Below are 24,277 nucleotides of genomic sequence, written 5' to 3' on the forward strand. Positions count from 1 at the left end.
AAAGTGTGTATGAATGTGTGTTTATGTATGTGTGTATGGTGTGTGTATATGCGCGTATGTATGTATTTATGCATGTTTATGTGTGTGTATGTATGTATGAGTATATGAGTATGTGTGTGTATGTATGTGTGTATGGAGTGTGTGAGTATGGTATGTATGTATTTATGTGTGTGTATGTATATATGTATGTATGTTTGTATGAGTATGTATGTATGTGTGTGTGTATATTTATGTGTGTATGTATGTGTATATATGTCTCCTAACCCTGTATTTCTCCCCATGTTCTCTTTCTCCCTCATTGGGTATGGATCACTTAGGAGAAATCCAACCATACAAATCACAGTTTCCTCCTCATATAAACATCAGGGGATAGCCAGGAAGCCCCACAATGGTGTCCAAAAATCTGGAGAGAAATCTAATGTCTATGACGTGTATTTGTCCTCTGCTTACATGTGGTAGACTTCCATGTGATCTGTGGTTACGGCCTACAATGTTATCATTGTCACCCCCTCCTTTAATGTATTAATGGCTCCCATAGGTGCCAGGTTACCAAACAACCTATGTAGGATGTAAAATCTACAATCTCCTTGAACGGATAGACCGCCATGTAGTAAAACATCCCTGGCATATCATCAAGAATCTCCTAACTGCTTCCTCGAGATTGATCTCCTGCTTCTAGTCTTGTGAAAACCAAGATCATTTAGTTTGGTGCTAGAAACAGACGGAACAAATTTCGCCATATCTAATAATATTAGTGGCTGCCCCTTTCCATATGAACTAGTCAGGTCGTCCACTGAAAGCCTCTCTGGCCCATGTATGTATTACATAGTGGACCATAATCTGATGATATAAATAAAGAAGGTCTCCCCGTCAGCTGTAGCCGTGTCCTCTAAAGATATTTATATCATTTATCCCTTAGATATACAACAGGAGACTAAAATAAACTTGGAACTCGAGAGGATCCTTCATTTGGGTGGCAGAGCAACTGCTATACCATGGCCATCTCTTCCCCGACTCTCACATTCGCCGGCTGGCTAAAAAAAGCTTTAAGCTGTTGCATGATCGAATTCCCTTGGTGCTAAAATTAAGTCACTTAATGCTTAGCCAAAGAGACATGTCACCGGGTGAGACACGAGACGATGAATGAATTGGTGCAATGTCCGTCCCCCTGCTGACATAACCACAGATGAGGACCCTCAACACCACCATGGGACTTGGAGAATAGTCAACTAGGCATTTTCATTGAAAATCAGTCTGGTAATCTGAGTGGCATGGTATATCGGGTCTAGAAGAATTTAACTGTGCTGAATATTGGTAGCTCAAGATAAAAGAGTTCTTAAAGGGATCCTATCATTTGATATCCTTTTTTTCTGACTAAAATGTAGGAATTGCCTTAAGAAAGGCTATTCTTCTCCTACAATTAGACGTCTTCTAAGCCAATGTAAGCGGCCATTTTCTTGCGGCCTGGGCATGCGCAGTCGGCTCTGCCCAAGGCCTAGAAAATTGAAACCCAGGACGGAAGAAGACTCAGGGAGAGGCCGTTCAAGAAGAAAATGGAGGCGGCGCTGGAGATTTCTCTCACAGGATTGGGGACGCCCCCAGTGCTGTTTGAGCGCTGAGGACCGCCCCCAGTGCTGTGAGAGAACTCATTTGCATATCGAAGAAAACCGGGATTTCTACCGAACAGCAGTGCAGAGAAGACATCTAAAGGAAGGAGAAGAATAGCCTTTCTGAAGGCTATTCCTACGTGTTAGTCAGAATAAAAGGGTATCCAATGATAGGATCCCTTTAAAATAAGAAGGCATCACCCGCCATTCATTCATGAGGAAGATTTAATATTGTGGTTTAGTTTGGATTGGACACTACCGTTAAAAGACCCCAAAAAGTGAGATCATATTATTCCACGATCCTTGAGTGGGTGTGGCTTTGCAAGAGGCTGGGACTGCATGGGAAACAGGAGTGGCTTAAAGAGGATGGGAAGCTGGTGCGCATGAACATGTTGTGAACAAGTCTTCATGGTGGTCTTTGTCCAGATGGAACAGAAAAGGGAATTGTAAATGCTGCTAAAGTCTATTGATCAGAGGCGACTGATAGTTTTAAGAAGGAGCTGCGCAAGGGGGCCCCCCAAACTGAGCTCTAGTATAAGGGCCCATGAACCTTTAGGTAAACCCCTATAGGCAACTCTTCTAATACTTCTATAAGGGCCCCTTTACACGGCGTAAGCGCTTGGCTCATTCCGAGCCGTACACGCGAGCGCTTCTAAACACTTCCCATTCACTTCAATGGGAGCGCTCGTAAAGCCAGCTTTCCGAGCGCTCCCATTGAAGTGAATGGGAAGTGTTTAGGAACGCTCGCGTGTACGTCTCGGAATGAGCCGAGCGCTTACGCCGTGTGAAGGGGCCCTAAAACTCAAACACAAATGACTTAAGTAAAGCAAACATGATGTTAGTGTTGGTGGATAAAACGGTGGATAATACCAAGAAAATCCTGGTGCTGTCTTTGCCGCATGTGACCACTGCAAAGTAAGAACACGGCCTTAAATCCTTACCTTCTTCAGCTGGAACGTTAACTGTTTGCTGCCCACGGCTGTGTCAGACACACTCAGCGTTCCCAGCTTCTCTTGCACCTTCAATCGATCTTCTAATGTTTTCCTGTAAGGACAAAAATCAAAAGTTAATACAGAAAAGTCCCTCCAGCTAATATTCTACTCACACAACTAGATCGTCCTTCACATCAGAAGTCTAGTAAGGTTGTCTGGGAGAAGAAAACATGGCTGATTTTTCACCACCAAAAACAGCGCCACTCACCCAAGGGCTTTGTCTAGTATTGCACGATGATAATATAGTAATATAAAGAAGACTGCATTCAGACTGCCATAATATTATTAGTCATTTGTGGTGTCCTCCAGCACCGAATCAAAATTTGGAGCACCAAAGGTTTATATGGGGTTCCAACTTTAGTTCTGAGCATTGGCGGATGGTCTGGGTTTGCATCCATTATACAGCCATATTACTGTCAACTCAGGCCTCGTGTGCACAGGGAATACATTTGGTCGGTATATCAGCCAGATTTCCTGTAGGTGAACCCAGTTTGTAGATTCAATCTCAAGGTATAGTCATCTAAGAAGTCCTATATACAAGCAGGGAGGTATGGATTATTAGTGTCATGGACGACCATGAACTGGGAATCTAATCTATGAACTGGATTTTCCAGACTGCAGGAGGTCCAATGGGACCAATACTGGTAGCAGCTAGTTCTTCTCTCATCGTCCTGTCCTTGTATGGGAAGTAATATACCCCTGGATCAGCACTGTAGGGGATTGTAGGGTTATAGGTTGGACTTGATGGACTGATGTCTTCATCCAACCTCATCTACTATGTAACTATGTAAACACAATGCTTATCTAGCATGGATCCTGATATACAACCTGTATTATACTGCAGAGCTGCATTCATAATTCTGCTGGTTGTTACTGAAAACGGTCCACAAACTTGTTGTCAGCCCTAACAGCTGAGCTCCTAAAACGCACAGAAAGAGTACATTTTAGATTACTGTACGTAGCCTGGTAGTACGATATTGGTGTCACACCCCATGGATTGCTTGGAAACTGCAGTGTGCATGAGTCTTAAAGGGGTTGTCCCATAACAAGGATCCTATCTATACTGCTTGTTAATGTGGATTTAAGACTTTTCCTAAATACACTGCTTCAGCAAAACTGCTTTGTTTGTCCACTATCTTAATTTATTCACTTCATTGTTGACACTGCGTTTCTTTGGCCCTTGGGATTATCTGCTCAAATGTCAAGTGATGTAGCTGCCTGCTCTCAGGGGGGAGGAGGGGCTAAGTGCACGGGAGCCAGCCTGTGTCTGTAGCTATTCCTGTGTCTGCACCACACATGTGACCTAGCTTCCTGCTCTCAGATAAAGGAGGGGGGAAATGAGTGCTGCTTTCTTATATAAAACAGTCTAAATTCTAGTGGGCTAAAGGACCTGGTCCCTCTGCTCACTAGGATTTAGCTTTCTTATATAGAGAAGGCTAAAAGCTGGTGGGCAGAAGGACCTGGTCCCTTAGCCCACTAGGATTTAGGCGACTCTATATAGAACAAACTAAATCCAAGTGTTATAGAACCTTTGATGACATCACAGGCCCTTCAGTCGTCCCATAGGATCACGCTATGTGGTGGGCGAAGCTAAACGGGAGGTAGTCGGACAGTATGGCTTTGCATACAAAACCCCGCCCAACAATTGACGTCGAAAACCAGGAAGAAAAAAGTCTTTGCAGCAGTGAGGACTGGTGAGCAAGGGACATGGGAATATCCCTTTAATGCAAATCGTTGCTGTAAAACAGAGACTTTGAGCGAGCAGGGGATGCTGGGAGATTTCAGCACTGAAGCAGGATATAATACAGGTTTGTGATTGTCCAAGACCATGAATACATGTTTCTAACTGTACAACGAAGTGTTAAACTATAAGTCACCATTCTCAATATGCTTTATAATCATTAGCAAGAATGTAAAAGCACAAACCCATGGGCGCTCTCACTGGTTACAGCAGTCTAGGTAAAAGGGATCCAGGAACTGACTCACTTATATAACATCTGACATCTAACTGACACTTATATAACATCCCCTTGGGCAAGTGCCTTACAAAATGACAAAAGGGACCTCTTTGGGGAGTGGAATTGAGAATTTGTAGAATTCATCTTGACATGACATAATATAACCGATACTGAGCCAAGAGCTGCCCCTTCCCTTACATCACAGGGTTTATCTACGACCGATACTACGTACTGGGCTCTACATTACTCCATAAGATGGACGGCTTACACGATAGTGCTGACTGCAGGTTACACAACTACAGAAGAATGAAGTCTTATGTAATGCTTCAGCTATTTCTCCTAAGGAGAAGCCGACATTGCACAACCTTACAAAAGAGACGCAGGTCACGCTGAAATGAAGAAAAACACAAACATGAAAATGATACAATGGGAACATAAAACCTAGAGCTGCCATAACAATCCATAACCCCTGGCAAGGTCATCCTACAAAAACCCTACTGTTGTAAAGTGGCTACTTGATGGTTAAATAAAGCATCACACGGCACAAGATTTGTAGTCAACAACGTGGAGAACGACGTTCTCAGCCCATTCGGAACCCCCCAGATTGCAATAAACTGACTGCTGGGACGTATTGGTAAGTCGGAGTTCGGGGGGACTTGGGGACCTCCTGAAAGGAAACTTAGTCCGCATAAAAAAAGCAGTCACCTAAGGAAACCACACAGACCCCATAGACTATAATGGAGGCCATGTGGTTTTCACGCAAATCATGCAGAGAGAAAAGTGCTGCTTGCAACCGCTTTTAATGCGTATAGGTTTCCGTTCAAAGGGGGGGGGGGGGGTCACCTAGTGGTCAAGTTCACATCTACAGTCAAAATTATTCCACCCCAATTCCAAATTAGGATTGTTAGGAAAACTTACAATCTTTCAGCTGTTCACAATCTATTAAAACAGGAATATAAATAGCTCAAGATAACTTATACAAGTGGTTTCTCCAAGGTCAACATGGAATGCCACAATTATTGAGTACCGAATTCTCAGAATTACTCAACCGTTCCATGACAAGCGTCCTTAGTACTTCGTAGACTACTGGAGATGAGCGAACACTATTCGAACACTGCTCACTTATCTCTATAGACTACCCTTCAGCTGCAAACAAAGCATAGCCAAACTCCAGCACCTGGAAGAGTTCCCAGCCCATTTCTGTTGTGCAAAGACCTGCAGTTCATAAATAGTTCTAATTTTATGTGCCGCAACCACCTTCTTCACATCCTACTAATCATCTTCTATAGGGCTCAATTCTTCTTCCGACGGAGGCTTCAAACTTCTAGGCCTCAGGCCTAGAGCAAAGCCATCCGCACATGCTCGCCGGTCAAAAGAAAATGACCGCTTAGACAGTATTGTAAGCAGCCATTTTCTCGTGACCGGCAGGCATGCGCAGTCGGCTTCCCCAGGCCTTGAAGTTTGAAGCCACTGCTGGAAGAAGACGCAAAGAAGCCCAATTCCTGAAGAAGATGGAGGCGGTACTGGAGTTCTCTCGCAACATCGGGGATGCCCCCCAGTGCTGTTTGAGCGCTGGAGATCACCCCCAGTGCTGCAAGAGAACTAATTTGCATACAAACAAAAATCGGATTAGATACCGAATGGCGGCGTGGAGAAGACATCTAAAGGTAGGAGAAGAATAGCTTTTCTTACAGCTATTCTTACGAGTTAGGCAGAAAAAAAAAAAGTTTTTAATGATAGGATCCCTTTAATTGATTTTCCTTCAGCCGTACCACTTCTCTATAGGCCCAAAAAGTTCCAATTTTGTTTAATTGCCTCCAAAACCTCTGCAGCTCATTTATAAAGAAGTGCACATTTAGTATACAGCATTTAGTATCCACCATACCTTGCAACCAGTAACCTCAATGCCCGCTACCACCAAATCTTGCTGTAGGTCTTTTGCAGTCAATTTTGGATGGCAGCCAGTGATGGCTTCCTCTTTCTTCCACGCCTAGGTAGCGTAGGCAGTCTGCACCCCAAAGTTGAACCTTGTTGATACATTTCATTCGACCAGTGACATTTCATTCAATTGTGAACTTCTTCAGGACCGGCATAAATGCTACTGCAAAGCAAGTATGAGGGGTGACTTCTATGTGATGGGCTCCCCAATTGCAGCAGTGCCTGAAGAAGGGGATAATGGACCGAAACGTCACTTCGCTGGTCTAATAAAACATATAAGCATTATTTAACATTGGAATGAAGAATCATCCTTTGTATATATGGATCGTGTTTGCTTTTGCACCACATCATCACTGGCTAAGTGCTGCCCACTACTGGTAGTGTAGCCAAGGTTATTTTAACTTGTGAGATAGGCGTCCAACTGTATCGCTAGGAACATTCAGCTCCTTTGTCATCTGTTCTTATCCTTTTTTCTTATTCATGCAAGGTAATGACCTCTTAACTTTTTGGACCACTCTCGACTTTGCCGTATTTTCTAACATACGATCACATGTCGCATAAGTCAACAAACCCCTCCCCAGCCCAGGTATTTTATGTGTGTATGTTCCCACACACCCAAGGCAGCTAATGAAGCCCTTGACTAGGTACATCAGGTTTACTCGTGACTAAACCTGACTGACAAATGTGCGCCTTTATGAAGGGACCTATTCAGAGGATTGAGCAATTCGGAGACCGCAGCAGTCATTAAAAGTTGCATTTTGTGCAGGATTTGGAGAAACCACTTGTTATAATCTTTGAGTCGGGCTATGAAATTTGAAAGTGTTACTAATAAATTTAATTTTCAACGAGGGCTGAATCAGTTTCACCGCAGCTGCAAGAGAATATTAAGAAAAGATGTAGGTAAGGAGACACGTTATAGGAATCTCTACCCTCAAAGTAACGAAAGGAGGAGAATCCTCCTACTAATATAATAAATGTGAAAGTTTGGAAAAACGGCTCAACAGATTTGAATGAAATTCGGCACATAGATAGATTGTAACCCCGTTTAAAACAATCTACTTTTTATCCCGGTAAATGACATAGCTTCACGACTGTTATGAATTTATGCTCACATACTATATTACACTGCTCTTGCAGCAGCTTATCTCAGCTTCTGATAAAGCCAGGTCTGTTCTCTCTCTGTGTAAACTCTCAGCCAACCCTTAGTCAATTGTGTACATGCATTTGCATATTATGTGATCTGCTCCAGGCAGTGCTGATACACTGGAAACACCTTTGCCAATTTTAAACACGCCTAGAAAAAGAACCTAATTTGTTGCAAAATTTTAAAACAACGATTGCTATAAAGCTAGCCAGAAGTCACAGAGTTCTCCTCAAGTGAAGCTGAGTGGGATCATCAATGCCAACAACACACATTATATCACAGGCACAGCACGAGGAATGATTTCAGCGGCAGGCCAGCTTGACAGCAGCCTAAACGCCTGAGCAGGCGGATCATCGACGCCAACAATATACTCATTATATGGCATCCCAAGGAGCTGTTGAGATGCCCGAACAATCACAGGCACGGCGTGAGGAACAAGTTCAGGAGCAGGAGAGCTTAAGAGCTGCCGAAACACGGGAACGTAAGGAACAAGTTCAGCAGCAGGACAGCTTAAGAGCTGCCGAAACGCCGGAGCAGGCAAACCATCAACGACAGCAATTTGCTGAATATAGGTGGATCATTGACCCCAACAACACTGAGATGAGAAGAAGCACTGATCACCGGGGCGAGAGCTATAAGAGAGGCAGGACACATTTAGCAGTTTGCTGTAATTGGAGCTATGGCAATGCGCTATGCCGATGCATTACGCAGTTTCCATAGCTTCCATTCCTCTCTCAGAGGAGCACTGGTCGCCCGTTTCCATAAATCCTGGTGCTCGGGACTTACCAGCAGTCCTTCCCTTCTTGGTTGCAAATAACCCTTTAACCAACCCAATACTGTACATCCACCCATCTTTCTCCATGCCACCTTGTCCATACTTGCAGCAGAGAGAGCGCGTGCCTTGGAACGCTATGTTGGGTTATAGACGGCACTTGGATGTGGAAAAGGATGCTAAGTCCATGTTTAGGACATGAATAGTGCATTGACGAGAAGGGGGAGGGCTATAAACTAGAGGCAATGGCTTTCTGTTAACCCCTGATAAACTGATCACATCACATGGTGTCCCCAAACAATCAGCCCTATTATGTAGAGAAGCTGCAGCAAGTGTTTGTTTTCCCTGCAGCACCACCACAGGAGAAATGAAGTATTACACGGCTGTCACTAAAATCAATGAGCTGTCTGTGTAATACACGGGGGTGCATTGTCCTCCAGGGTGGAAGATGGATTATTTTCCTTCTTGTCTCTACTCTGGCTAATAGGATGACGACCCTGAATGGAGGATCCTCCTCTACTAACTCAAGTGCACTTAGAAATGAAGGTTTTCTGAACGTCCATGTTCTTAATCCTGGATGATCCGGCCAAGTCATACATTACGGTATGAGGCTGTAGGCATCAGGGAGTGATAGGATGTCTTAAAAATGAAAGGAATCTGGTAGTCAGGGTGAGGGAAACAATGTAAAAGAAATACGTAAGACGACGAGAGGTGGCGAGGGAGAGGCTCAGCAGACGACTTCATCTCAAAGGCATCACTTGTGTTGGGGGAGGCAGGGAAAGGTTAGTCATTGTGGCGGCATTAAAAAAAAGCTGACAAACCAAAACCATGTCGTGCTGGCAGCTCGTCACATTATGACCTTTTACAATTGCATGTAAAAGAACAGAAGACTGTGATTATTGTTCAACAGGACCAGTGACTAAAGTAGTCGGCCGAGAAATTTTTACATTCATTCAAATTTTTGGCCTTCAAAGGGAAAGTCTCCGGCCATCTCCTGTGCTGTAGACAATATGGTTTGGTGGGTCAATACTGATCCCTTACCTGGAAAGAAATATTACCCCTATATAAAGAGATATTTGAAGAAAGTGTGACCATCTAAGGCTCCACATTGCGGAAATGCAGTTTTTTTGGTTACTGTATTTTTGGGCCAAAGCCGTCAGTGGATTGAGCAGAGGGTCGAAGTATAACAACTTTCTACATATGTCGCATTCCTTTTGTAGGTTTGAGCCAATCTTGAGATTTCAGGATCAATTTTAAAATCCGATTTCCGATCATTTTCCAGCCGATCCCGAAATTTGCTTGATCGCTGATCGGGATCTGATCGTTCCCGATCGCTCAACCCTAGTCAATGCTTCTCTATGGGATAAGTCACTTTTAGGCTTGAGCCGATCTTGAGATTTCAGGATCGATTTTTAAATCCGATTTCCGATCATTTTCCAGCCGACCCCCTTCGTGAAATTTGCTCGATCACCGATCAGGATCTGATCTTTCCCGATCGCTCAACCCTAGTCAATGCTTCTCTGTGGGATAAGTCACTTTTAGGCTTGAGCCGATCTTGAAATTTCAGGATCGATTTTTAAATCCGATTTCCGATCATTTTCCAGCCGATCCCGATCGCAAAATTTGCTCGATCGACGATCGGGATCCCATCTTTCCTGACCCTTCAACCCTATTTTGTAGCCATTCTTGGCTTTGTCACCAAAAATCGCAACAAAAAAGCTGAGTTTCCGTAACGTGGGACCTCAGCCTAAGTGCATTTTCTTTGTTGCAGATTAAATTCTATTACTTCACCAAAATTGTGACATCTCTGATACATACTGATAGGGAATGTAGAGTGCGAGCCCTCTATGGGACAGTGACTGAAAACATCCGTAAAGCGCTGCGGAATATGATGCCACAAATTAAATAAAATAAGTCAGTAACTGGGTGATAGAACATGGATGCTGCACCAATAAATCTGACTCCTTATTGTGCCGGCTGACTTTATATTTTAAATTTAAGTAGAATAAATTGAAAAAAATGTAAAAAAAAAAATGTAATCAAAAACTATTAGGCAGTCCTAATCTGGTTCCCATATACGAATAAAAAAATACGAAAAAATTTAGTTGTGTGTTCAACTCTATAGATGAAAGAGTAAATGCACAGATACTTCACCGCTAGGGCAAGAACTCATGTCGGGACTGCTCGGGGTATCTGACAGGACCCCAATTTATGTACTGATGGAACTCAATCTGATGACTTATTCCCACATGCAGAAGTCAGCCTCGTCTTTTCTGTGCCTAAATAACTGGAAAATGTAGGAGATTTCTGAATCCGCACTAAGAGGCCAACTGAGAATATTTGACATCCTCTCCTCTCTTCAGGACAATCGGGCCGATTAGGTGTTCCGCCATTGTGCCCTGAGCTCAGATTCTCCTGGTAAATCCCTGTCCAAACATCTCCTGTGTGCGCCTACAAGCTGACTATGGCAGGAGCTCAGTCGCTGGCACAGGCTCTCAGACTGGGGGATTCCTCTTATGAAAAGGCTTTTGGGAATGTGGACTGTGACTAGCAGATCAGAATATGGGCATTTGTTTTAATTTTTTTTTTTTTCTATCAGTATGTCTTTTTTTATAGAATGGGAGGAAATCCACGGAAACAAAGGGAGAACATACAAACTCCTTGCAGATGTTGTTCCTGACGGGATTTGAACCCAGGACTACAGCGCTGCAAGGCTGCAGTGCTAACCACTGAGCCACCGTGTTGCCCCAGTATATGGCCATTTGTGTTAGAATACTATAGGCTATCCTGGTTTGGGAAAATCTTAGCCAGGCCTAGAAGATACTTTGCACTGTGGGTTTTTAGTAGATGGGATTTGGTTAATCCCCAGTATCTACAATGCTACTATACATTACAGTGCGACTGCAACAAACAGTCCAGGCCTAAGGGTAAATTCCCACAATTCCCATAAGGGTGGAGGAGGGATCCCAGAGGCTGAAGGCTGTCTTGGATCACATAACCTGGGGGTCATGACGTGGCCGGACCCTCCAGTCCATCGACTGCAATAACCCAGGAGAGGTAAGTAAATTAACACTTCCCGGACACCCCTTTAAAAAGGTTTTCCAGGATAAATAATGGATGACCTATCCTTTAAATATGTTGTCGATTAAATATTGGCAGGGGTGCGACACCTGGGATGCCTGGACAGTGTGCAATTTGAAGAGGATGCAACAATGGGGCGAGTACCTCTTTCCAAACACAGCGTGGCACATTTGTATAATAGTTGTCCTTGGCATCGCAACTCAGCTCTTTCACTTGGAGTTGTGATCAGGCCATGTGACCCATAAACATGACGTAAGTGCTGCTGCAAGTGGCTGATCCACAGGGGTCCCAGGTGTCGGACCCCCACGGATCGTCGACTGATGGCCTATACCCAAATTTATCAGGCATCGTGCAAGGTTTCATCAATTAAAGGATGGGGTTAATCTTTCTATCATAGAAAACTCTGCTAATTTCCCAGTAAGTACTGCTGTCTAGCCGCTAGCCCGCCTGCTGTGCCCCCCGCCTGTCAGCGGCCGCTCTCTGCCATCTCCTTGTTTTCCTCTCTTAATCATTTATGAAATGCTTTTTGTCATAATGAATTCCTGTTTGGCCGCTCCGGCTATGAGAATGCACTTCATCTACAGAGTAGACGTTCGCTGCCCTCCCGCTCGCTTCCACATCAGACATTATTCATAACCCAAGACAAAGAGCGCAATCTGTCCCCATCCGGCGGCCCAGTAACAAGACTGTCAGCCATCGTCATACAAGCCATTTATTGTCATGGAACACAACTGCTATCAGACGGAAGAGACCCCACAGATCCATAGAGGTCTGGCCGTGTCACTGCTTCTAGGGGGCAATACGCTAGAAACAGAAGAGGCAATATTCAATCTTAAGGACCATGACATGACCTTATGGGGTTGTCTGGAGGGAGCAAACTTTCCTTTTCTTATTGTTTCCAGCCAGCCTCACACAAACTGCTATGGTCCAGGAGATACGCAACGGTCTAAGGCGAGACCAGGACTCCCGGTATCTACGATGTTAGGAGTCCTTGCTTTCCCACAGTCCTACTGTCCCTTACAGTAATCATGTTTGCCTTAAGCGGACATTAGAAGAGAGGTGACGTACGGACGCCTACCATCATACATCAATATAAGGATGTTGAATTTAGTCTGCACATGTTCAATCTCATTTTTGCTGTGGAACATGGTGCAATGTCTCACTATGTCAGGGTATTATAAGACCTTGCATGCCCTGCTAAGAATCCTGGGTAAGCCCTCGTTCACATCAGCGTTTGGATTCTGTCCGGGGAGAGTCCACATGGGGACCCTCGAACGGAATACAAACACAATTGCAAGCGCTAGTGCAGTGAAAGCACACGGACCCCATATAGACTATAATGGGATCCGTGTGCTTGCCGCGTGCTACCCGCACAAATCATGCAGACAGGAAAGTAGCTGGTGAACTACTTTCCTGTCCGCAAGAGTCCCTGCGGAGATCTCGCAGCAAGCACACGGACCCTATTATAGTCTATGGGGTCCATGTGCTTTCACTGCACCAGCGCTTGCAGTTACGTTCAGTATTCCGTTCGGGGGAGGGTTCCTCATGCGGACTCGCCTGTACGGAATACAAACGCCGATGTGAACGAGGGGTAAGGAATGTGCAAATAGGACCTCATGGGTGGTATGGGTAGCGCCCTCTATATTAATACCTAGTCAAACTCTTAGGTTCCTTTGAAAACCAAGTATTAACTCTATAGGGAGCATGTTACATCTGACCAGCCTGTAAGACTTTCAATACTGAACGGGTGTTTGTTCCAATTAGCATCTATGGATAAATGGATTCCAATAAATTGTTCCATTATTTGAAGATGCGGGCGGAGGACATTTTTTTTTCTTGCTATGCCACCTCCTACCTGATGTCGATTTCAGCTTCTGCAGTAAAGACCACCCGAGACGTGCCAAAATTATTAACAGGTATACACCTCGAATATCTAACTGGTATACTAGTCTTAATAACATTAAGTCAATGTGATCAATAATAAGCCTTTTCACCCGTCTTCACATCTAATACATCAAAACGGTGAACATAAGTTATTTAGAATGATATAGGGAGTCTGCATTTTCATCCCCAGAAAGAGCGCCATTCTTCTCTATAGGCTGCGTCTGGTACTGCAGCTCATCCCTATAGTTTTGCAGTAATACTAGACACAGATTGGCAACATTTTTGGAAAAATTAATAAAAGTAAACCATTTATTTATTTATTTTTTTAAATGTAGATTGTGAGCCCCATATAGGGATCCCAATGTACGTTTTTTTCCCCCTATCAGTATGTCTTTGTAGGATGGGAGGAAATCCATGCAAACACGGGGAGAACATACAAACTCCTTGCAGATGTTGTTCCTGGCAGGATTCAAACCCAGGACTCCAGCGCTGCAAGGCTGCAGTGCTAACCACTCAGCCACCGTGTTGCCCCAAAAGTAAACCCTTTTATGTATTGGATAACCCAACACTAGGGGGAAATTTAGCCTATTTTTTTATGCGAGAAATTGATATAAAATTTTGCAATTTAGGATTTTCTCACCAACCTACAATAAGTATATTCTTCCTTATTGAAGCTACAACCACTAATATAGATTGATGGTGACTATATATGCTGTGTAGGTTTGCCCGGAGTGGACACCCAAGGGTTAAAGGTCTCATTTGTTCCCATCAGTCCTTCCCTGACAGACGGGCGACCCAGTTATTTTTGTAAAATCTACATAAAGGCAGCATTCATTTCTGCCCCTTAGCCTTTTCATTTGATATTTTAGGGGTTTTTTTTACCCTTATAGAACTTCTACTTCCGTTGTGGTTACGTTTTAATAAAGCAGCAAAATAGCAGTAAAATTGGTGAAGGTCAGGATGTTCTGACACCGACAAAAGGAAAGCCGATGACGCAGAAAATGCAGCCGTCACGCACAGATAATAAAATCTGCAGGCCTCAGGCTCTACTGGAAACTTTCATACAAATTCTGGACTCAATGAAGCAAAACTACAAGACACATTTAGTTTTTTGGGTAAACACACATGTAAAATGACCTGCAATATGAAGGATTTTTTTTTTATACATTTTTTTCTATTTTTACTCCATGTATTTTTTTTTTTTAAAGATATATAGAAAAGCCTATAGAAAAAGAGGGACATGCTCTAGCGCCACCTTTTAAAAGGTAGTTCCCTATAAATCAATGCATGGTTTTTCATAATGCCTAATGGCATAGTCTGGGAATAGCTGCCAAGACAGTAGAATGCCTCGAAAAGGAACAAGGGCCCCTCCATAGACAGATATTTCAAGGTTTTTTCCCCCAATCTGTGCAGGGCAGGGCAGTGGCTGAGAAGGAGTAATTCATCTTAGGCTGGTTTTCTCGTCTGTGTCGGTGTCCACTGGAGAGAGTTTCTCAGAAACAGCAAAAATCAGCAGGAGGACTTTTTTTCTCCACTGCTTTCAACTTGACAGCAACGGACCCCATCAATGCCAATAGGGTCTGCTGGTGACCGTGTGTAACCGCTGGTTAAGGGGCAGACCCGAATGATAGAGACCACAGCACTGATGTGAATCTAATGTCATCAGGTAGAGAATGGTACAAGGACTTATGAGACCAGACATGCCCTGCTAAGAGTTCTGGGTAAGGAATTTGCACATAAGATAAGAAGGACTTGCTCTAGCGCCACTTTTTCCAGGAACATTCACAAATGACAAGGCATCCCGATGATTTCAATCCATATAGAGTGAATGCATTCTGATCTTTTTACCTGTTACAGTAGAGTCTGCAAGCTAACAAAACCCACCAATTGCTAGAATAAAGGGGGCACAAAACCCATCCACTAGTCAGGTATTCTGATGGGGGGGTTAAGAATATGAAGTATGCATGTGTATTACTATCCCACCATACACACAGAGCTCAATAAAGACATGTAAAAATCTAAAAAATCTACATTTAGACAAGTATGAAGTGAAAAGCAAAAACATAGGCAAAAATGTATTATTATATATATGATTTTTACATGTCCACGACCACATCATCAGCTCTATGTAACTTGAACCTTTTAGCTATTCATGCGCCGATCACAAGATCACAATTAAGTGACGTCATTTGGTGACATGACACAAAGTTTCATGTCTTATCAAAGGGATCAGCAACCTTCGGTACTCCAGCTGCTGTGAAACTACAACTCCCAACATGCCCTATTCACTTTCATGGGGGTTCCAAGAACAGCAGAGCAAGTATGCATGCTGGGAGTTGTAGTTTTGCAACAGTTGGAGTGCCAAAGGTTCCCTACCCCTGTGTTATCACATTCCGTAAGATAATATAATAGAATTATCTCAGGCGTATCAATTACTTCTAGCGGTATGCGTCACATCACGTGATCATAAAGTGCCATACAGTATATTACCTAATGGCTGAAGCAATACATGTCACAGGATTGTGTGTGAGCTCATAGTAAGGCGGACTAATCCGGAGTGATAAGATATCAGAAACAGGAAGCGCTCAGGTCTGAAGTGCTGGGAAAATGGAGCTGTAAACTAAAGCACACACCCAAGATAGTGATCGGCCAAACAGCAGCGCGCTCTCCCACCAAATCCATACACATGCACGCTTGGTAAAGTCAAGTGTTCAGTAGAGAGCAGGGGAGAAGCTGCTGCCACTTCTAGTGGCATCTCATGTGCTAGACCAGGGGTAGGGAACCTTCGGCTCTCCAGCTGCTGTGAAACTACAACTCCCAGCATGCTCCATTCACATCCATGGGAGTTCCAAGAACAGCAGAGTAAGTATGCATGCTGGGAGTTGTAGTTTTACAACAGTTGGAGAGCCGTACGTTCCCTACCCCTGTACTAGAGGAACAAAGGATCCTTCCACCAACACCATCTGTCAGGAGTGTCGGGATCTCCTCAAACACTTAAAGTGGAATAAAACTTTTCAACAACTTGATCTGACTTGACTTTGTGGTCAGGTTCACTGTGATAAATTTCTGCAAAGTGTAGATGCAACCCTGTTACTCCTGGTCATACTTAAAGGTGTTATCCACCTCTCTAATACCTGTGGTCTATCCCTAGGATAGGCTGTCAATTTTAGATCTGTGGAGGTCCAACAGCTGGGACCACCGCAGATCAGCTGTACTTGGATAGTACAACTCCCAGTAATGTTTATACACTGCTCACTCTTCAATGGGGCGAATTCAGTCAGTCTATACCAGAAAACTGGCATAGAAAGATGATATTGAGGCGCATGTTTGGCACTTTCCTGCGCAAAAAGTGCACCTCAAACTCCCAACCTGCACCTTGTGAAAATGTAGGCCCGGTAGGAATCGGAGAGGATCAAGGCATCCTCAGCAGGCCTAAAAGTGATGGCCTATCCTAAGGTAGATAACCCGATGCAGGGCTGCCAAGATCTGCTGTCACAACATATAGTCAGACGACTAAACTGTTCAGCTACAGCGAGAAGATGACAAGTTTATGTGACAGCTATAGGTCAAGCCTGACCAAAGTGTTACCAGAAGGAACATCATAAGTGTCCTACAAGACATGGTTCTTACAATGGTACATGAGGCTCGAGGACAGAGGTCAGACAGTTCGGCCACGTGTCACCTACCTCATCATCTTTTGCTTTTTGGCAGCATCCTGGAAGCTTCGGAACTCCTCCCCGGCTTTTATCTCATAGAACTGAGGCTTGAGGGCCGTCTGTCGGTCCTCCTTCTCCCTTTCCTGCCTCTTGGACCTTTCCTCTTGGCGTAAGAGTTTGCGCTGTTTCCTGACCTCCTCGACCCATCCCTTTTCATCATCGGAAGACTCTGAGCTCTCTGCATCACTTGGTTTTCCTTCTGGTTCTTCCTCTTCCTCCTGCGGCCCAGAATTAGAAGCAAGTGACAATCAGACAAGTGACTTCGGGCGATAAATGCCTATTTATAAACCTCGCCCGTGTCACACAGGACAGAGGCATTGACAAGATTTCCCCGAAAGACAAAAGAAGGTGACACCTGTGTTTTTACTGAGACACGTCTGAAGAGGGATCAAGATGTTTTTAGACAAATCACTTCTCACTATGGAGGAAATTACCAAGGATTTAATCAAGTCTAAAAATATAGAGATTTTTTTTTCCAGGAGAGATGGCTAAGGAATTCATATTTCCATGAAAGTAAGAGCTTACACTGAAGTCAGAGGAGACATTAAAGAAACTGATGCTGCACAAGCCACGTTTCAATGGTCACATGGCCTGATCACAGCTCAGTCTCATTCAAGGGAAGGGTTAAACGGGGTTAAAGGGGCTCTATCAGCAAAGTTATGCCGTATGAGCCCCACACATGCCTGAATAGCCTTTAAAAAGGCTATTCAGGCACCGCTAATGGTATTTGAAAAGCCCCCCTCGTTTTAAACTAAGACCGTAAAAACATATATGCTAATTATACTGACTGTGCACGGTGGGCGGTTCGGGCACTGGTGGTAGTCATCTTCGGTCCCGCCTTCCTCTGGTGTCTTCTTCCAACGGCATCCTCCTCCCACACCTTCTTCCTCTTTTCACCGGCGGGTTGTGTTTAAATCCCGCGCGTGCGCAGTAGCACTTCCTCCGGAGCTCTACCGCGCACGCTCCGGCATCATTTTTGTCAATGGCAGTTCGCGACCATACTGCGCATGCGCAGTACGCTTGCGTAGTTCTAAAGGGAACTGAACATGCTCAGTTCCCCTTAGAACTACGACAAAAATGGCGCGGAGCATGCGCAGTAGCGCTCCAGAGGGAGCACTATTGCGCACGCGCAAGATTTAAACACAACCCACCGGTGAAAAGATGAAGAAGGAGGCGTGGAAGGAGGACGTCGCTGGAAGAAGACACCAGAGGAAGGTGGGACCAAAGATGACGACCACCAGTGCCTGAACCGCCCACCGTGCACGGCAAGTATAATTTGCATATATGTTTTTGCGGTCTTAGTTTAAAACGGGGGGGCTTTTAAAATAGCATTAGAGGTGTCTGAATAGCCTTTTTAAAGGCTATTCAGGCATATGTGGGGCTCATACGGTATAATTTTGCTGACAGAGCCCCTTTAAATTAAAGAGCTGTGGGGGTCTGACACCCGGAATCCCTGCTGATCAGCTGGTCTGAAACGGCAGCAGCTCACCCTTACCACTACTTCCAATTCAAAAGCAATGTGAGGTCACGTTCATTGGTCACATGGCCTAATCACAGCTCAGTCCCATTCAAGTGAATGGGCTGAAATGCGATACCCAGCACAGTGGCACTTAGATAGTATTGAAGAAGTGGCATCTCTCACCTAAATGCTGCGGCCTCACAGATGGCCAGCCGGGGACCTCAGTGTCAGGCCTATCTTTTATTGATGACCTATTCTTAGGATAGGTTATCAATTGTAAATCCTGGAAAATCACTTTAACTAAAGTAATATCTTTTGAAGCTGCAATAGTAAGCAGAATCAATGTCAGATTGCTACATGTGAACAACTCCTTAAGGTGGCCATACACTTAAGATATCAGTCTGCTGAGCATGCATTCATCTCATCTGCTCCATATATATATATATATATATATATATATATATATATATATATATATATATATTTCTGTGCATGTGTGTATTATAATGTTTCTGAAGGCATTTATTACATATATTGTGGCTCCATCACCATGACTGTACCTGCTCTTTGACCAGTTGCGCTTCCATGGCCTTCAGTTTCTTCTTTCGCTTCTCGCTGACTTTAGACACCAGGGGGTTGAGCAGCCTGAACTCCTCGCTCTTCTCATCCACCTGGAAGTCTGGATTCTCAAACATGACTTTAAATCGGTCGTCGGAGAGAATATTGGGCATTTTCTGCGGAAAAAAAAAAAAAAAAAAAAGGTCAAAGATATTTTAGAGGCTAGTCTTCACAAAACACACTACAGTGACTTGGAGGAACCAAGACGGAAGGTCCCCTACTTGCAATATACCTCTATAAGCTAGCAAAGAGCATCTTCCATCTTGGCAGACTATGCATCACATATGTAGTAATACATTGGCAAGTGGTGAGCAGTGAAAGCACATGGACCCCATAGACTATAATGGGGTCAGTGTGCTTTTCGCACGGTCTCTGCACGGAACATGCGGACAGGAAAGTAGTTCACGATCTACTCTCCTGTCCACATGACTCATGCGGAAAGTACACGGACCCCATTAGAGTCTATGAGGTCACTGCACACTGCTTGCCAATGCGTTCGGAGTAGTGGATTACCGACGCAGATGTGAACAAGGCCTAAGCAAATTCTGTGCATGTACTGAACAAGAAGGGAATGCTGAGAGAAATTAGCTTAAAGGGATTGTCAAGGAATTACAGATTGATGAATGGGGTCAAAAGTCGTAGTTCGCTAACATTGAAGTCACTATATAAGAGATGAAGCCAACTGCATCCAGGCCCCTATGTTGTGTATAGTACTGGCATCAAAAGCGGGTCCCCCACCGATCAGATATTTACAGCCTATTCTAAGGATAGGTCATAAATCACAAATTCCTGGACCTCCCCTTTAAGATCTTAAAGCTGTATGAATGTAGCTGTGGATTGATAGTGTCCAACACAGGTTGTTCAGAGGAAAACCCAAATTTTAGCAATATTTTATTAATTTGTGCAAAGTAGCAAAGTCTCACTGGTCGAGATACAATCGCCGGCTCTGCCCGGCCCAGCCATGTGTACATAACTAGCACTGACTCATATCTTACCTTTTGCTTTTTCTTCATTACAGGAAGTTCTCCATCTTCCTCTTCTAGAAGTTTCATAGCGAGCTCCTTATTTACCTTTGGTAGTTTCTATGGTAAAGATAAAAGGATCATAGTCGTCTGTGTATTGAGGATAGATAATAGAACGCCATAGACAAAGACATTAGAAGTAGGTTGGCCAAACTGCGATGGGACTGGCCAAGGACGGGGCTGTGCATTGTGGTTCACTTGAGTGGGTCTGAGCAGCATACTGACTATGTGGGATATGGGTGACAGATATATAAGGTAATAACTGTATGAGGCGACTCCACGGACAGGTCTCTTTGCTGTGACATGCTGGCCGTCTTACCTTGAGCTGTACACGTTGAGCCCGAGTCTCCTCAATCTTCTGCCTGATCTTCTCCCTCTTGTATTCTTCATAAGCAAATGGATTGACCATTGCTTTCACCTGTGGTCAGATACAACAGATTATAACCCGGAAATGGATTTTACTTTGAACAGCTTATGTATAAGACACCCCATGTATATTAGTCATTACCTTATGATATAACCGGATATCAATGAAGTAGCCATGCATGTAAGCCCGGAGCATGGGAGAGCCAATGAGATGGGACAGTCCTGAGAGGATAAAGGACAATGGCATTAGGATCGCCTGTTATGGTTTAGGATCCAACAAAGTGGCAACCACATGTGGACCAAACCTCGCCAGTATGCAGCCGCCATCATTGTCATCTGCATGGTTATTAGTAAAGCGGATGGGGTCCCATTATTCGGAGACACAATAGCATATTGTATATATCACATTACTCACCAAGGTCGTCCAGATCTTTTTTGGTGACAAACTTGTAGTCGTCATAGACTGTGCTTTCTGGGTTTTCTTCCAACTCTTCTGTCAAGTTGTCTAAGAACGAGCACCATCTGGGCGCAGGGCCCAGTGCCTGAAACCACAGACATGCACTTAGTACAAACAGACGCAGAGCGTACAATCCATTACATCAATGTCCACGTTTCTAGAGGCGCAGTCCGTCACCAGCATGGACGGCGCTGTGGGTTTTTTTTTTATTCTAGGTGTGTAGATGACATTTTTCATCCACTAAACCAGTACTATAGATTGCGGCAGGGTTAACCCATTGCAAACCCGTCCCGTGTGTCCCTGGCCTTAAGTTTTCATGACCCCTGACCACTTGCTCGTAATGAATGTCCTCCATGCCTCTTCAGACACACTGAAATATCATTATAAAGCAGCGTACACCCCCGGCATGCACCGCGGGATCAGTAGAAAGACAACTGTTTGCAGTTTGGTATTTCAGGGCTGTGAACACTTTGCATTGGTGTGAGACTCCTGTAGAGCGGAAACATCATGAAAATGTTAATGGCCGGCAGAGCTTTTATAAGAGTAAGAATGCAGGCATGGGCTGTAAAACCCTCACAGGCTTATTACCAAGCAGATGGCAGAGGGGAGTGAAACCAGGACAGGGCATGGTAGTCCTACTGTGAGGAGAAGGATCACTGCACCATCAAGCATCAGCGAGGGCCGCCATGTAGGATGGATTCAGATAAAGGGTCCTATGGCATCAAATAATCCTGAGCCTGGGGTGGTTGCACTAGGGCTGTGATGGCGAACCTATGGCACGGGTACCAGAGGTGGCACCCGTGGAACAGATTATACTGTGTGGGGGTCACTGTGGAGCAAATTGTACTGTGTGGTGGTCACAGTGGAGCAGGTTGTACTGTGTGGGGGTCACTGTGAAGCAGATTGGACTGTGTGGGGGCCACTGTGGAGCAGATTGCACTGTGTGGTGGCCAATGTGGAGCAGATTGTACTGTGTGGTGGTCACAGTGGAGCAGTTTGTACTGTGTGGGGGTCACTGTGGAGCAGATTATACTGTGTGGGGGCCACTGTGGAGCAGATTGCACTGTGTGGGGACCACTGTGGAGCAGATTGTACTGTGTGGGGGTCACTGTGGAGCAGATTGTACTGTGTGGTGGCCAATGTGGAGCAGATTGTACTGTGTGGGGGTCACTGTGAAGCAGATTGGACTGTGTGGGGGTCACAGTGGAGCAGAAAGCTCTATAAAGCCCCAATCATATGACCATATTTTGCAGGTCTGTAATTGTGTGCAATTATGAATCTGCGCATTATTAAAGGTTGAATTGCAGTGTTGGCATTTTGTGATAAATTAGTGGGTTTTGGGTTGCAGTTTGGGCACTCGGTCTCTAAAAGGTTCGCCATCACTGCACTAGGGAAACATGGGACTGGAAGTGATACCTAGTGCTGCAGGGGAATGCCGTCCTTCAGTATAATGTTCTATGGGATGCTATATTATGGAGTTATTCTCCCCAGAGGCATGGGTTAATGCAGAAAAATACCTCTGTAACAAGCAGTCAATGTAAGGTTCTGCTATGTACACCTTATTGATCTTAAAGTAATGGATTATTGCTAGGATATAATGGTGAGGCCTGACACCACCATGGCTGGGGAGTCAGTAGACCAAACCATCATCTCCTATATTATTCCACAGCCCAACTCCAACTCCTGACAACTGTGGTCAGACACAAGCAGTACAACTACTCCAATTCACGGAAAAACCAAAACTAGTGACAGAACGGATACGACCAGAAATATGTAACAAACTATACATCTAATAATATCAATAACTGAATAATATAATGTAAAATAATACAGCATTTTATTTTGAAGCTGAAGACAGAGTCGGTTACTTCTTCCGACCGACTCCACATCCCTGCTGACAACTGGGACCATACCAATCCTGAGCTTGAAGTAGTGCAGCGCTGATTCATTACTGCAGCCCCTTCACAGACTTTCCCTATAACGGGGCGAGCTGCAATTCCTTGCACGGCCAGGTGGCGGAAAAACACTGCTGTCCTGGGAAAAACAGTGAAGAGGCTGCAGTACTGAATCAGCACTGCACTACTTCAATCTCAGGATCCAAAGTGATGCCACATGCCATACATAGGCTATCACTTTATGAGATGGAACTATCCCTTTAAGTTATATTCTCTATTCACGCCTGAAGCAAATTCTTAGTTCTGCTTTTATTTTTTCTTACAGACAAAGTTCTAGGAAACGCGTGAATGAGATCTCAGATCATCTACCTCCTCCCCTGGGTTACGTTACAGGAGCAGCCAGGTGTACAGACGCTACAGAAAGTTCAACAATGGGGCCAATCTGTATTCACCAAATCCAAGGTTCACATTAAAGATAGGGGGTGTTTTTTTTGCCCGTCTACAATTTCTGAAGTAAAATTTTAGCAAAAAAAAGTAAAGCAGTTCCAGTAACAATAAATCATGTGTCCTGAAGAAATGGCGATACGGCGGTAGAGTAAACACAGCGCACACGTCGGGTTTCTACTGACACAATGGAGGAAATCACTAGGATTTCCTGACGTTGGGTCTGATTTCTCGATATCCTTGAACATGTTAGGACTGGCGGAGGATGCACATGTTTTCCACTCTGCACTAGATACAAGCCGGGTGAAATCTTAACACATTGACCTACTTCCTCCTGCGCCTGCCCATCTGTGCTCAGCTCAAGCAGACAACAAACCCAGACAGAGCCGGACAGAACAAGACAGACTGCACGTGGGGTAACACTGGTACAGCGTCTGTGTCCTGTCCCATCACCCTGATCTATGGGAGCACCCACATGAACCCCATACAAGGGGATAAATATATATTGGGATATCAAATATGGACAATATTCCTAATATTAATGCCTACTCCTTATGGCTAGCGGAGGCAAGATCTGTTGGACCCAGCCTGAGCCGGAAAACAAATGCACGTTCAAATTTTTTCCTTCACAGAGGCACTCTTGGCTAAATCTGATAAATGGGGCCATGTTGTATTAACCTACAAGATGGCTCAGGATACTACTTTGTAAACGCAGAAACACTTAGAGTTATCTTGCTTCTTTCTTAGGACCGACCTCTAAGGGCCCCTTACTAACAAAACTGAAGGTCACTTTGGCTTTGCTTCGGCACTTCTACCCTCACATGCAATGCACTTGGCTGCTTCTGCAAGTATAATAGAAGTGAATAGAGAGCAAAGCTTCTCCGGGCGAGTTGGGGACCTGGTTAAGGCAAATGTGTTACCAGA

The 24,277-nt window shown here is 44.4% G+C and overlaps 1 protein-coding gene across 1 annotated transcript in view; it reads right to left on the reverse strand.

The window, feature by feature from the left end:
• Positions 1 to 24,277, reverse strand: part of NOL10 (nucleolar protein 10) — a 46,458-nt gene that overhangs the window by 1,693 nt on the left and 20,488 nt on the right. Inside the window, exons 14-20 of the mRNA XM_075269141.1 lie at positions 20,973 to 21,099; positions 20,700 to 20,779; positions 20,511 to 20,609; positions 20,165 to 20,251; positions 19,112 to 19,285; positions 17,063 to 17,310; positions 2,549 to 2,651 (exon numbers count right to left, since the gene is read on the reverse strand). Of these exons, the coding sequence (XP_075125242.1) occupies positions 2,549 to 2,651; positions 17,063 to 17,310; positions 19,112 to 19,285; positions 20,165 to 20,251; positions 20,511 to 20,609; positions 20,700 to 20,779; positions 20,973 to 21,099 (918 nt within the window). The remainder of the gene's footprint in view (positions 1 to 2,548; positions 2,652 to 17,062; positions 17,311 to 19,111; positions 19,286 to 20,164; positions 20,252 to 20,510; positions 20,610 to 20,699; positions 20,780 to 20,972; positions 21,100 to 24,277) is intronic.

Source organism: Leptodactylus fuscus, chromosome 3 (genome assembly GCF_031893055.1).
Source record: "Leptodactylus fuscus isolate aLepFus1 chromosome 3, aLepFus1.hap2, whole genome shotgun sequence".
NCBI classification, from domain to species: Eukaryota; Metazoa; Chordata; class Amphibia; order Anura; family Leptodactylidae; genus Leptodactylus; species Leptodactylus fuscus.